Here is a 13,414-nt window from a genome sequence, read left to right on the forward strand (position 1 = left end):
GCCAAAAGGCAAGTAGAAGACAGCGACTCCTGTTGCGGCGATCTACTTGACTCCTGTCTCGCCCTTATTAAGGGAAACCTCCAAGGGCTTACTTAAGACTAGACCCACTCCATTTGTTACCAGCTCCCATTACTTTAAGCCTTGGCCTAAATTGGGTGTAAACATTTTGGCAAAATACAAGCTCCGTTTGCCATCAAAATGTTGCTTTACCCAGAGTTATGGTGCATGGCTAGGGTCCTGCCAGACACCCAGTCGCACCTATGACCTTTTATATAAATCTTTCTTAGTTCAACAGGAACTGGAGCCTTGAAAACCTTTTCGTCATCATAAAACGGGATCTTGTTGTCTTTTGGAAAAGTGGTACCAAAACTTACCTGATCCAAGTACAATAATTACACTTCTGTCCAGCATCCAACCACTTTCAAAATATTTGACCTTCTCAAAATTCGAGACCATTGGTTGGTTTAGCTGCTTGACCTGTAGATATAGGCCAAAAGGCAAGTAGACGACAGTGACTCCTGTTGCGGCGATCTACTTGACTCCTGTCTCGCCCTTATTAAAAGAAACCGCCAAGGGCTTAAGACTAGACCCACTCCATTTGCTACCAGCTCCCATTACTTTAAGCCTTGACCAAAATTGAGTGTAAACATTTTGGCAAAATACAAGCCCTGTTTGCCACCAAAATGTTGCTTTACCCAGAGTTATGGTCGCACCTATGACCTTTTATATTATTGTTTCTTAGTTCAAAAAGAACAGGAGCCTTGAAAAGCTTTCCTTCATCATAAGATAGGATCTTGTTTTGGAAAAGTGGGACAAAAACTTACCAGATCCAAGTACAATAATTACATTTCTGTCTAGCAACCAACCGGTTTCAAATTGTTCTGTTTGACCTTCTAAAACTTCAAGACCATTGGTTGGTTTAGCAACTCGACCTGTAGATATATGCCAAAAGGCAAGTAGAATACAGCGACTCCTATTGTGGCGATCTACTTGTCTCCTGTTTCGCCCTCTTTAAGAGAAATCTCCAAGGGGTTAATTAAGACTAGACCCCCTGCATTTGCTACCGGCTTCCATTACTCAACAGGAGCTGGCCTCTGTACAAAACCCAGTCTGAAACAATGGAGATGGATGAGGTCTGAACGGCCAGACAGAAGCACAATCTCAGTGGTGTCGGAATCCGGAATCATTGCTTCCGAGCTCCAGACACCACCTCTCTGGGTGGGTCAGATAAGACCTGCTCTGTTTAGACTCCAGATCTAAGGCCAGCAGGCGGGCTGTTGAGAGAAATCTACCTCTTATTATGCTCGTTAGCATGAGGTCTGACACTGACCTCAGTACAGCTCTGAGCGTCTCCGTCCTCTCTTGCCGCCATACTGAAACTGGCACTTGGCATACTGTTCACTCGTCAGCTTCTGAAAGCGGAGGTCAAGTGTTGTGGCCTCTGATGGCTGTGGGTAGGATAGTTTTTCCAAAATATTTTGGCAATTTACCAGTCATCACGAGTCATGAAAACCCACAGGTGCACCAGTGGATGGAATGCTTGTGAGCAAAAATGTGGCCCTCAACAGACCCCTCTATTGTTACCACCGTAAAATCAGAATAAACCCATCTGCTTACAGGTTAATCGTGCTGAGTTGCCTAATGGCATATTGCAGGGTCTTTGGCCATCTTAATTATATAATCAGTGGTTTGACTTCAAGGTTTTAAGATATTAATAGTAGTTGATTAACTTCATTACGTTTGAATACTTTAAAGTCATTCAGCCCCCTTGAGTCCTAGCAGGCCCTGGACAACCCAATACTCTGACCTAAAGTAAAATAAAGTCATTCATTTAAACGCAATAATAATAACAATGCACAATATAAAATTAATGCAGCTATTATATATTAAGATACAACTTAAAAATTGTCAATATTCTCAAACACTCAATTGAAAATTTATTGTCGTGTATTTGAGTTAAACGTTTTTGGATTTGTTTTATTCTGTAAAGTACCAATGACATTTCTTCCAAATTTTAAAAACGTTTTGGCATAAAGTGACTATTGAAAACACACATAGTTTTTATATCTCAGTGGGGACTCCGAGTTTGTGTGCATTGAGGTTTAAGTCCCCACCTGGATATAAAAACAAATACATACACACGCAAAACATTCATTTATTCATTTTGTTTCGGCTTAGTCCCTTTGTTCATCAGCGGTCGCCACAGTGGAATAAACCGCCAATTATCCAGCAAATGTTTTACGCAGATGATGCCTTTTCAGCCGCAACCCAGTACTGGGAAACACCCATACACTCTCACATGCACATACACTATAGCCAATTTAGTTTATTCAATTCACCTGTAGTTCATGTGGGGGAAACCGGAGCACCTGGAGTAAACCCACGCCGAAATGCCAACTGGGCCTGCTGAGGCTCGAATAAGCGACCTTTTTGCAGTGCTAACCACTGAGCCACTGTGTCGCCCCACACATACTATGCTTATAATTATTTTAGGACAACACAATAACAATGTTTTTAACTTCAGAAGAGTTAAAGAGATAGTTCACCCAAAAATGTAAATGTACTCACCCTTCCAGCAGTTCCAAATTTGCTGATTTTTTTTTTGCTTCTGTTAAACACAAAAGAAGATATTGTGAAGAAAGCTGAAAGACTGCAAGCATTGACATCTATAGTGGGAAAAACAAACACTGTGGAAATCAATGGTTACAGGTTCCCAACATTTGACTGAAGAAACAGAAGAAAATAAGAAGTACAAGATGAGAGAAATGTCATCTTTGGGTGAACAATCACTTTAAGAAATCAATATAACCTTGATTATCCATCACAACAAAAAATATAAGCATTGTTACTTGAACCAATTGTCGTTAAATGAACAGAAATGCTTTAAATAACAGAATGTTTATTGGAAATTGGAAAGAATTGTCATCTGACCTTCACAAAATAAAACAAACATTAACATTTTGCTCAAGACCGCACCTGATGAATCCAGTAAATTTAGAGAAACTGAATTTGCAAGTGGTACGTTAATAATAATAAAAAAATGTAAACAAATAATAATAATAATAAAATTATCTATTAGCCATGAAGACTATATTCACAACACAACTTACCTTTTTAGTAGGGCTGGGCGATTTGGCGTGAAATCGAAATCTCGGTAAACCGTTATACTAAATTTTAACTCGATCACGATTAATGAACAATTCTTTTATTTATTTATTTATTGTTTGCCTTCTCTGTGCAGCCCACACTCGTCAATGCTAGATGAGAATTCACTTGCGCTATACGTCGTCGTGACATGTAGTTACATGTTTTAAGAGGTCAGTGTTGGCGTCAGTCACGGCGAGGGGTATGCGAAGGCATGTAGGCTGCGCCAGACCATACGCTACACTCGACGCAGAAATCTAAAGGCCGCAAAGCCCTCACCGTGGCTGATGCCGACTCTTATGCGCACCTCTCAAAAAATGTAACTACACGTCACTACGACACGAAGCACAAGCTCTGTGATTGGTCAGCTAGGTAGCTGTGACCAGTGTGGGCGGTGCTGAGAGTGTTTACTAGTGTCGAGTCCCATGAAGGAGCTTCAGATGGAGACTTCTGTTTTGTTTTGTGTTTGTGTTGTGATTAAAGTTGTTGCACGTCCGCCCGTTCCCGCCTCTAAAGAAGCAAGTTTTAGCTACTTGTACATTAAGGGAGCGTTCAGAAAAAAACAAAACACCCCGAAGAAACTCGACACTGAGGAACATAAAAACCTACTGGCAGCTAGCGCTTCGAAGCAACACACACAGCATTCAGAAGTATAATGCCCCATTCACTCGTGGCGTCAGTGTGAACGCTTATAAATGGGTGACGTCAGGCGTTGTCGAACTGCATTGTGGATCCAACGGTGCTGCTTCAGTGGCAGTGCTCGCTGCAGACCTTGGGATTTTCTCAACTTTTCAAGTGCCAATGGATGCATCAGCCAATCAGATGGCTTTATGCAAAAACACCAGCTCAGACAGTAGTCAATTGCGGACTAATTTCATTGGCCGATGCTGCAATGATGATCGCATCAGCCCCAACTTCAGACACGCCCTCTGTCACGTGTTGACGCTGAAGCGGCGTGCGAATCAGGCGTAAATGCACGACTATGCGCAAGGCAGGCGCCGTGGGTCATGCCGATTACTTGACGCAGAAGTATAAACCAGCCTTAAACAGAGCAAAGTCACATGACTCCACAAGCGGTAGGGAAAGTAATAAAAAAAAATTGACCTAGAATTGAAATTAGATCGATTATAGCTCCTTACTTTTCGATTAATCGCCCAGCCCTACTTTTTACTATCATACCAAATAATCCCCTTCATTCTTATTGCGCCCTTATTGTGGTTGTGTGCTGCATGACTTCATTGCGTTTTCCCCCATGCGTGGTTTTTGTGATCGATTGTGTTTATGGCGTGTGCCCGTGTTATCATTTCATTTCGTCTCTTTTCAGTTTATTAAACATCCATTGCTAAAGTTTGCATTAAAGCTTTGCATTCCAGAAATGTAGGTCCAGCCTAAAGTTAGAAACAAGTGCTGAAATGATGTCTTGATTAAAGTTCTGCTGCCTGGGAATGGAGCCTGATGTGGCTAACATTTTTTTTGGCCTCTATTTAGTGTAGTGACTTTAATGAGTGTTTTCACGCTTTTTGTCAGCCTCAATCCATGGCTGAAGTTTTGGCTAAGAAGGAGGAGATGGCTGATCGTCTGGAAAAAGCCAATGAAGAGGCGATTGCGAGCGCCATCGCGGAGGAGGAACAGCTGACACGAGAGATCCAGGCGGAGAACAGCGAATTGGAAACCGACAATGAGAGCGACTTCTCTGTAGGTCAACGACTCTGATAGGTTATCATTTTGTGCTTTCTGAATTACTGTAAGCATTTTCATCTGTTTCTGCTCTTTTGAAGGCAAGTATCGGGAGTGGAAGTTGTGGCTTGAATTTGGACTGGAGCGAGATGTTGGCTGATTACGAGGGTAATTATTCAGTCTTTAGTTCTAACGGTGTGTTTCAGCAAGGACTGTAAAATACACAAGACATGTCACTCGTATAGTTTTGATTGGGGTAAAGTGTAACGGTCAGAATAGCGAATAAAGCCCCGCCTACCAGTACAGGAGCCAATCATCAATCACTGTAGACTGACGTTTGTCCGGGGAGAAGCTCGGATCAGACTTTTACGATAGTTTCACACTGGATTCTCAGCGAAGAAATGTATCCACAAAACTTGAAATCTTTATTTTTAAATGAAGTATTTCGGTTTTGTAATCTGTATGAAACGAATGCGAGGTACAGTCCGTCCTGTCAAACGCACATCCCCTGACAGCAATTACTTAAACGGCCACAAAAATTTGCAAACAGAGGCTGCGTCCGAAACTGCCTAATACTCAGTAGGTACTGCACTTGATTTTAAGCGTACTACTCGACCGTTTAAAAAATATGTTCTACACAGTATGAATGTGAAAAGTATGAATGTAATTCGGACGTACTACATCCGCCATTTTGTCATGGTTATGCGACCTACGTGCGTCAGTTGCGTCGCTTTAATCCCATTCATGAATTCTCTGGCGGGGCATCATGGGATGCACACTGCAGAATCTTGCCGGAAGTAGTAAGTCATCTGGGTACTTCTCGCATACTGATTTTCGAATTCTAGGAATTCGGACATACTACTCGGCTCGCATACTGATTTTAGCATACTATATAGTATGGACGTATGCGGTTTCGGACGCAGCCAAAGAGTAGCTGTAATTTCTGGAGGAGATTCGCCATCAAGACCAAGTAGTGAATTACTTTAGAAGAGCTGCGCGATCTGATGATAGAGATGATCAGAGAGGACGATAATATGTAGAACGACGATAAATGAGGTTGGTATCGTGATCGCATTCCTTTTGAGTGTGTTTGCTTATTAGCTTTGTTAACCTGAAAATACGCAGATTTGGTTTGATTTAAACGTTTAGAAACTAAACTTGGGCGAAGCAGTGGCGCTGTAGGCAGTGCTGTTGCCTCATAGCAAGAAGGTTGCTGGGCCGCTGGTTTGAGCCTCGGCTCAGTTGGCGTTTCAGTGTGGAGTTTGCATGTTCTCCCTGCATTCGTGTGGGTTTCCTCCGGGTGCTCCGGTTTCCCCCACAGTTTAAAGACATGCGGTACAGGTGAATTGGGTAGGCTAAATTGTTCGTAGTGTATGAGTGTGTGTGTGTGTGTGTGTGAATGTGTGTGTGTGGATGTTTCCCAGAGATGGGTTGCGGCTGGAAGGGCATCCGCTGTGTAAAAACTTGCTGGATAAGTTGGCGGTTCGTTCCGCTGTGGCGACCCTGGAATAATAAAGGGATTAAGCCGACAAGAAAATGAATGAATAAATGAATGAAAGTAAACTTATTAGTCAGACGTTGTTTAAGTTTATTGGTGGTTTTAAATATATAATATAATCATAAGCTTGGCTAACAGTTTTGGAGAATTTGATGTTTCCCCATTTAAGCAGAATGATTGAGCTTACTGCCTGAGAGGCCTCTCACAGATGGCCGCCAAGTGAAATGGCTTGCCTTAAAGGGACTTTGGTTTAAGTTAACTGTGTGTGTGTAATGACTGCAACTGAATGGTCTAAATTGTTGTAATTACGGAAAATACATTATCTGACTTAATCTACTTAACTTGGGGGGGGGGGGGGGATGTGTCACACATACACATACAGGTACAGTTATAGTAAGAATTATTATCCGTCCTGTTATTTTCTTTATCAATTATTTCCCAAAACATGTTTAACAGAGCAAGGAAATTTTCACAGTATGTCTCGTGGAGAAAGTCCTATTTGTTTTATTTCACCTAGAATAAATGCAGCTTTTAATTTGTTTTAAAACAACTCAAAGATCAATATTATTAGCCCCCTTAAGCAATATTTGTCTACAGGACAAACCATTATTAGACAGTGACTTGCCTAAGTAACCTAATTAACTAGCTTTAGGCTGAATACTTGTATCTTGAAAAAATATTTAGGCAAATATTATTTACTGCCATCATGACAAAGATAAAAGGAATGAGTTATTGAAACTATTGTGTTTAGAAATGTGTTGAAAAAATTTGTGGGAAAAAAATTGACAAGTGGGCTAATGATTCTGACTTTAACTGTAAATTTGTTCTACGTTTTTCCTGACAGCTCGAGAGCCGTGGCGTCAGAGCACTTCATGGGGTGATATTGTAGAGGAAGAACCCGCGCGTCCACCAGGGCATGGCATTCACATGCATGAGAAGCTGTCATCACCTTCACGCAAACGGTAACACAGTACTGTTACAAACTCTAATTAAACGTACACCCAAACTCTTTGTTGTTGATATAAGCCAATTATCAAAATATTGTGGCTTGCCTACTGTATTCATTGCATAAGCTGGATCACTTAAACACAGAGAAGCTTAAAAATACGCAGTACTTATAATAAGTGGACCTGGCAACGCTATATTTACTGAATAATTGTAGATTCTTTAAAGGGAATTTTGTTTGAATTCATTCGGTTGAGAGTTTGCTGCAATACTTTTGTTTGAATTCTGACATATAAATTCAAATAACAAAAAAAAAAAAGAAAACTGTAGACATTTACTCAACTCAAATGGGATTTCATACTACTGTGGATTATAAGGTTGCCTTATAGTTTCTTCCTCTGCGAATGCTAAGCATTAAAAAGACTGCAATGTAAATTTACAATTGGCCAAAAAAAGCAAAAAGGAAGATACAGGTTTCAGTTGAATTGTGATCCAGAACTTATTATAAATAGTGCTGGGCAAAGATTAAGCTCATATAATCAGATCTAAAATGTCTTTTGACATGATATATGTATGTTTGTTATACATTAATTTATCATGTATGTGATACACACACACACACGCATGCATGGAAACAAAACTAGATGTCAACATATAATACTTAAATTTATATATAATTTGTATCATATACACATATATTTTCTATCTTAATATTAAGAAACTTTTATATGCTTATATATAAAACTCATATATATATATAAATATGTGTGTATGCATGTATGTACACATATGTGCGATGATGGATTTGCTTTTCAGTGTTCCACCACACTGAACTGAACTAAACTGAACTTTAATTCTGAAAACTGGACTAACGCAGATTCAATTTACTAGACTGTCTAAGCTGCTTGGCTTTGACACAATCTGCAATGTTAAAGCGCAATAGAAATAAACATGAATTGAATTGAATATATATTATATTATATTATATTATATTATATTATATTATGTTTTATTATATTATATTATATTATTTTATATTATATTATATTATGTTTTATTATATTAGATTGTTATATTATATTATATTATATTATGTTATATTATATTATATTATATTATGTTATATTATATTATATTATATTATATTATATTATATTATATTATATTATATTATATTATATTATATTATGTTTTATTATATTAGATTGTTATATTATATTATATTATATTATGTTTTATTATATTAGATTGTTATATTATATTATATTATGTTATATTATATTGTATTATATTATATTATATTATATTATATTATATTATATTTTATTATATTAGATTGTTATATTATATTATATTATATTATATTATATTATATTATATTATATTATATTATATTATATTATATTTTATACTATATTATATAGTTAAAACAAACTTTTATTTTGGATGATTAATTTTTTGCCCTACACTAATTACAATATTATCTTATTCTTATTCATACATATGTGAGAGCAAATGTAACAGTGTTGTTCTTAAGGCAGTCAATTTAATACATGGTATTTTTAATTACATTTATTTAAAGACACCCTATTCTAGTTTCGTTTGTGCTTTAAAAAAAGGTTTTGATGTAGTATTCGTGATTTAAGGATAGTCTCTAGCGAATGCCCGGTGTAGTTTCTGTTTATACCTACATTTTGACTTAAACATTGACATTACTATTAAATGTAATGGATTTAGTTTTGTAAGCGAGGGACCTAAAATACATGATTCTAATGCTTGTAAAGATTTTGGCTACTGGTAGGCCATTTTTCATAAAACATCAGTGTCACATACACACCAGCATGCTATTTCTCCCTTCAAATTGTTTTCTGTAAAATAGCATCGTTTTCCCCATCTTGTTTGTTTTTAGAAACTTTATTTGATTCAGATCTTTTAATACCTTTTGCAATGCCTATTAATGTAAAGCTTTCATCTAACTTTATAGCATATTAGCTTCCTTAAATTAATATTAATGATTTATTGACACTTTACAGTAAGGTTGTATTAGTTCAATCATTTAATTTCTTGTAGGCGTAGTCCCTTTATTAATCCGGGGTCTCCACATCGAAATAAACCACCAGCTTTTCCAGCCAGTTTTTACGCAGCGGATGCCCTTGTTATAGCCTACAGACAGCTTGTTATAGCCTCCCCCCAAAATATAACACTGTGTATGGAAGGCATCGTCGATGCACCAAGATATCGAATTGAACCGAATCGATGGCATGATAATTGTAACCCAACCGAACCGTGAGACCAGTATAGGTTCACACCTCTAAATCTAATATTTGTGTGTTAATTAATCTGAATATCATTTCATTTGCTTAAAAAATGAACTGATCACATTTTAACCCATTTGGCTGTTTGTTGTCAGAACTATTGCAGAGTCCAAGAAGAAACACGAAGAGAAACAACTGAAAGCCCAGCAGCTCCGAGACAAGCTGAGAGAGGAGAAGACCCACAAGCTGCAGAAACTGATGGAAAGAGTATGTTTTTCTTTCCTTTTAACACCTGTAGACGCAGCTCATTTAGCCTCTGCTAGCCTGCCTCGGCCACAGGGGAAAATCCTGTGTGCGTACATGCTGAAAGAATCACTTAACAGCCATTTTAGTCCTTCATGCTGATTCATCCCTCATAAAACTGATCTTGCTAACTTCTTCGAGTGTGTTTGTTTTTGTTTCGCTTCGTTCTTTTCAGAGGATCGAGATCTGAGACAATATTGCGTATTTATATATCCGCACTTGAAGTGGAAGACTAACACGTGTTATTCGCACCCGTGACAAGTTTGACTTCTCGAGTCTGGATTTGATCTTCACGTTTTTTTTTTTCCTCAGGAGAAGGATGTTAGGAAGTGGAAAGAAGAGCTGCTGGATCAGAGGAGGAAGATGATGGAGGAGAAGCTGCTTCATGCTGAGTTCAAGCGAGAGCTTCAGCTCCAGGCCATCGTGAAGAAAGCGCAGGAAGAGGAAGCCAAGGTCAAAAGTGGCTAAGCTAAAAGAGATGATGATACAATTACAACAGCATTTATTTATAAAGCTCATTTTTACACAATAAAATTGATCCAAAGTGCTGTACAAATGTACTATAGGATATGTGTCAAAATCGATTCCTGGAGGGCCGCAGCTCTGCACAGTTTTGCTCCAACCCTAATCAAACACAGCTGATCCAACTATTTAAGGTGTTCAAGACTTTTTTTGAACACTCGATTAGTTGGATCAGCTGTGTTTGGTTAGGGTTCTAGCAAAACTGTGCAGAACTGCAGCCCTCCAGGAATTGATTTTGACACACACAGTTGAAACCAGAAGTTTACATTCCCCTCTAAAAAAATGGAACATAACCATTTAAAAAAAATTAAAATAATAAAAACGTTTACTATTTAAGGCCGTACTCACACTAGGTACAGTTGCCTCGAACCGGGCCAAAGCACGCTTGTCCCCCCTCCCGTCTCCCCCGACGGCCCGCGCTCACACCACAAACAGGCCTCAGCATGCTTACGTCATCGCTGCTGCGCTGTTCAGTGAGAAGCGCTCTCATCAGCACAGTGGAGATTTCTCTAGTTATATCATTTCAGTTGTTTGTGATGCAGTGACATGCAGTCAAATATTTCGCCAAACAGTCCTTAGGGATGCGGTGACACGCAGTCAGATAGTTCGCCGAACAGATCTGCCACTTTTGGCGCTAATAAACAATCATAAAGCTCTCGTGTTGCACGAATGAGGAGGTTTGCTGAAGGTGCGCAGCTGGCGTGCAGTGAGGGGTTTGCGTCTTTAGTAAACTGCGGCAGTTTTCATTCATTGAACAGTAAGAATGATTAATAAATCCATATGAAACAGTCCCTTAAAAGTCACATCTCGCTTTCAATTTCGGGCTTTGGCGTGTTTTGCGCTCACACTACAAGTGTACCGAGCCAAAGCCCAAGTGAACTGCGCTCAGGCCCACCTCTTCCAACCGGGCCAGGGCCGGCCAAGTGAACCGTGCTTGAGCCTGATTCAGCGCACTCACACTTCTCAAACGATCCGGGAAACAGGCCTGGGCACGGTACGGATGGCATAGTGTGAGTAGGCCCTTAGGTCTGTTAGGATTACCTAAATGATTTACATTTGCTAAATGCCAGAATAATGAGAGAATTTTTTTAGAGAATTGTTTTATTTATTTTTAGACAGTCAAAAGTTTACCAACATTTCCTTGTTTTTTTTTTTAGCTTTGCTTTTAAACTGCAAAACTTTGGTCAATGTTTTGGGTATCCTTCCACAAGCTTCTCACAATAGTTTGCAGGAATTTTAGCCCATTCCTCCTGACAAAATAGGTGTAACCGAGTCAGATTTGTTGGCTGTCTTGCTAGCACAAGCTTTTTCAGCTCTGCCCACAAATTTTCAATAGGATTGACATCAGGGCTTTGTGATGGCCACTCCAAAACCTTCCCTCTGTTGTCCTTAAAGCACATTTTAACTAATTTGGCAGTATGCTTAGGGTCATGGTGTGTTTGGAAGACCCATTTGTGGTCAAGTTTTAATTTCCTGGCTGATGTCGTGAGATGTTGCTTCAGTATTCCTCCATAATGTTCTTTCTTCATGATGCCATCTATGCTGTGAAGTGGACCAGTCCCTCCTGCAGCAAAACAGCCCCACAACATGATGCAGCCGCCCCCATACTTCACAGTTGGGATGGTGTTCCTAGGCTTGTAAGCTTTCCCCTTTGTCCTCCAAATGTAACACTGGTCATTATGGCCAAAACCTTGACATCATCATCTGAGCTTTTTCAGAGGCAGAATAATCTTATTGTATGTAAACTTCACTTTCAAGAAAAGAAAATTACTCAAACCTTCTTTCTCTCTTTATTCTGCTATTAAGCAGAACAGAAACAAATGTGATAATCCTAACTTACCTAAAAGAGAAAAAGTTTAGTCACATTAACATCTGACTATTTTTCTAAATGGTTATGTGCCTTTTTATAAAGTGTAGGTACTCTTCTGGTTTCAGCTGTATGTACTGTAGGAATGGGAATATAAAAGTAGTCGAGCAACATTGCTCTGCAATATACTGCCCGGCAACATTGCTCAAAAATTGGCTTAAGTATCATCAACATAAGACACTGATGAGGCAGTAAGACCACATACTCAAAATACCACAGTAAGACTGAACCAGGAAGTTTATTAGATGTAGTTGTTGTGGCGTTTATTCAGCCTTTCTGAATGATGAACCATGAGCCACACACAAATGCCCTTACTACACACCTTCGCTGTGAACATACACACGTATTTTTAGCACGTTTGTTGTTTAGTCGTGGCAAATTTGACAGGGAGACAATTATTTTACATCTTGTAAAACAACAGGTCCTCTTTAATAAACTTGTGTTTCTGAATTATGTCCACGATGATATGCAGACATCAAAGAAAAAGTTCTTCATATGTTTAAAAAGGAAAGTTTAAATGTAGCCCTCTCCTCATGAAGAATCATACATATGCAAATATTTATGAAATATCTTAATGCTCTATTTGTTTATTTGTTTTGTAGGTGAATGAGATCGCTTTCATCAACACTCTGGAGGCTCAAAACAAAAGGCACGATGTTCTGGCCAAGCTAGACGAATATGAACAGCGGCTCAATGAGCTGCAGGAGGAACGCCAGCGCAGGCAGGAAGAAAAACAAGCCCGTGATGAAGCCGTTCAGGTATAAAGCCTAACCCTATTTTGCTTGTTTGTTTTGTAATTTAATTTAATATGTAATGTGTGTATTTATGGCCATACACCCAAAGTGCTTCACAATCATGAGTGGGGTCTCTACACACCACCATCAGTGTGCAGCATCCACTTGGATGATGCGACAGCAGCCACAGGACAGCGGCGCCAGTGCGCCCACCACACACCAGCTATTGGTGGAATGTTGAGACAGTGATAGAGCCAATTTAGTAGATGGAGGTGATTGGGAGGCCATGATCAGTAAGGGCCGATTAAGGGACTTTGGTCAGGACACCGGGGTTACACTCCTACTCTTTACGAGAAGTGCCATGGGATTTTTAATGACCACAGAGAGTCAGGACCTTGGTTTAATGTCTCATGCAAAAGACGGCGCTCACTGACAGTATAGTGTCCCCTTCACTATACTGGGGCATTAG

The 13,414-nt window shown here is 39.2% G+C and overlaps 1 protein-coding gene and 1 long non-coding RNA gene across 5 annotated transcripts in view; both read left to right on the plus strand.

Annotated features, from left to right (window-relative positions):
* scaper (S-phase cyclin A-associated protein in the ER) overlaps positions 1-13,414 on the plus strand; it is a 213,899-nt gene that overhangs the window by 48,086 nt on the left and 152,399 nt on the right. For all 4 annotated transcript variants that reach the window (XM_087310256.1, XM_087310257.1, XM_087310258.1 and 1 more), the window contains 6 exon segments: positions 4,672-4,839; positions 4,923-4,989; positions 7,164-7,281; positions 9,675-9,786; positions 10,135-10,275; positions 12,814-12,969. In XM_087310256.1, the coding sequence (XP_087166382.1) occupies positions 4,672-4,839; positions 4,923-4,989; positions 7,164-7,281; positions 9,675-9,786; positions 10,135-10,275; positions 12,814-12,969 (762 nt within the window).
* Positions 96-1,977, plus strand: LOC147837889 (uncharacterized). Its single transcript, XR_015526729.1, has 2 exons — positions 96-286; positions 743-1,977. It is a non-coding gene; the product is annotated as an uncharacterized LOC147837889 (long non-coding RNA).

The sequence above is a fragment of the Danio rerio genome, chromosome 25, assembly GCF_052040795.2.
Source record: "Danio rerio strain M-AB ecotype USA chromosome 25, GRCz13ab, whole genome shotgun sequence".
NCBI lineage: Eukaryota > Metazoa > Chordata > Actinopteri > Cypriniformes > Danionidae > Danio > Danio rerio.